Consider the following 1,521-nt stretch of genomic DNA (forward strand, 5'->3'; position numbering starts at 1 on the left):
ATTCAATTCATCTATCGTAGTACAGAAAATTTTTTCATTGCCATATTTTTTCCTATCATTTGCATAAAATAAATCAACTATGAGAATACTGATTAATTTAGAGGCAAGACCTGGTGGTAGAAAAGGTAGGACTGCATAAAATACTCCTATTTTATTAGTGCCCGCGTGCGGACCTAGAGCGTTGCCGATTTCTACATCGTCGTGGTACCCGAATAAAGGAAGAGCCAAATCATATTCACTTTTAGATTCACTAAAATTCTTTAATTGCTCTTTCCATAACTCTCCTTGTAAAAAATTACTCATAACTGATGACTCATTTAAAGTAGAAATATAAGCTAATATTGCTGGAAACAATCCGTCGATATTCAGCAAGTCGGTTAATGATTTTCTTAAAGAAATGTGAACCATCTTTACCGGTTTTTTTTTCTTAACAACTGTACCATTATCAATTATTACAAAATTTTCTGTCTCTCCAATCGGAACGAAGTCTGCGTCTATATTAAAACCTAAGTCTCTGAATAGTTTTTCACGATTATATTCAGAACTGACATTTTCAAAAGTATCTTCTAGATTGTTGAAAACATGGTTTATTTCCGTTTGTGCTTCGTCACTTACAGCTTCATGTATTGATGAATTTATTTTGTTCATTAATGACGGATTGTAATCGTTTTTTATATAATCTCGAAATGTATTAATAACGAAATCCACGTCGCTTAAAGTGAACCTAGGATTCTCGTATAATTTACTCACTAATCGGCCTACTTCTAAATCTAGATCCATTTTACTAACTTAATGAATAAAATTTAGTTATACTACAGTGCATAAAAGTCGAAAAACGATTAAGTTACTAAAAATTTCTTAATTTTAAAACCTATTTGGTTCTTTGCCTTTTATTCTTCAATTCTTTTATATCTGCATCTAATTCAAGGCACTTGTTTTTCGCAATGACTCTGCGATCTTTTTGATTAAAAATGAGCTGGAAGTACGACCAAACATGAGGGCATCCAACAGGGTATTGAATATCCAAGACGCGCAACGTTTTGTACAAAAAATCGACTGCTTCGGTCGCCGTGGTAAAATCATACACGATATCACCTACAACTGCATGAACGCAAGTTAGAGCATCCAATGGGCCACAGCAAACTACATATGGTTGCGGTTCCTGCACTGAATGTGATTGTAGAAACTTAGAATAGTCATTTTTTATCGTATCCAATAATTCGTGGTCCTGAAATAATATTTACATTAGAGACCGTTGAAAATGATGTACGTATATCAGCGAAATATTTATTTACTTTTATGTGTTGCATAAATGAATCGGTGCTTTTCTCTTTAGTGATTTTCCATGTACCACTGCTCTGGTTGGATCGGAAAGTGTGTTTGATGAGGGCAGGTAAAATGAGAAAAGCCAATGTATCAGCTACTCCTAAAAGAATGACATTTGATGAGATGTTTCAAACGGTTTTGCTTGTGCTCTCTCATACAAAATACAACTCACCATTCCCATCTGTTGAAATTTTT

At 33.9% G+C, this 1,521-nt stretch overlaps 1 protein-coding gene across 1 annotated transcript; it reads right to left on the reverse strand.

The window, feature by feature from the left end:
* Positions 1 to 13: 13 nt before the first annotated feature.
* Positions 14 to 1,507, reverse strand: LOC111693472. Its single transcript, XM_023458130.1, has 3 exons — positions 1,499 to 1,507; positions 1,296 to 1,426; positions 14 to 1,228 (listed from the first exon to the last, which is right to left on the reverse strand). The coding sequence occupies exons 2-3, from the start codon at positions 1,308 to 1,310 to the stop codon at positions 872 to 874; spliced, it is 372 nt and encodes a 123-aa protein (XP_023313898.1). The 5' UTR covers positions 1,311 to 1,426; positions 1,499 to 1,507; the 3' UTR covers positions 14 to 871.
* Positions 1,508 to 1,521: the final 14 nt, after the last annotated feature.

This window comes from Trichogramma pretiosum, unplaced genomic scaffold (assembly GCF_000599845.2).
Source record: "Trichogramma pretiosum strain Unisexual culture from Peru unplaced genomic scaffold, Tpre_2.0 scaffold477, whole genome shotgun sequence".
In the NCBI taxonomy this organism is placed as follows: Eukaryota; Metazoa; Arthropoda; class Insecta; order Hymenoptera; family Trichogrammatidae; genus Trichogramma; species Trichogramma pretiosum.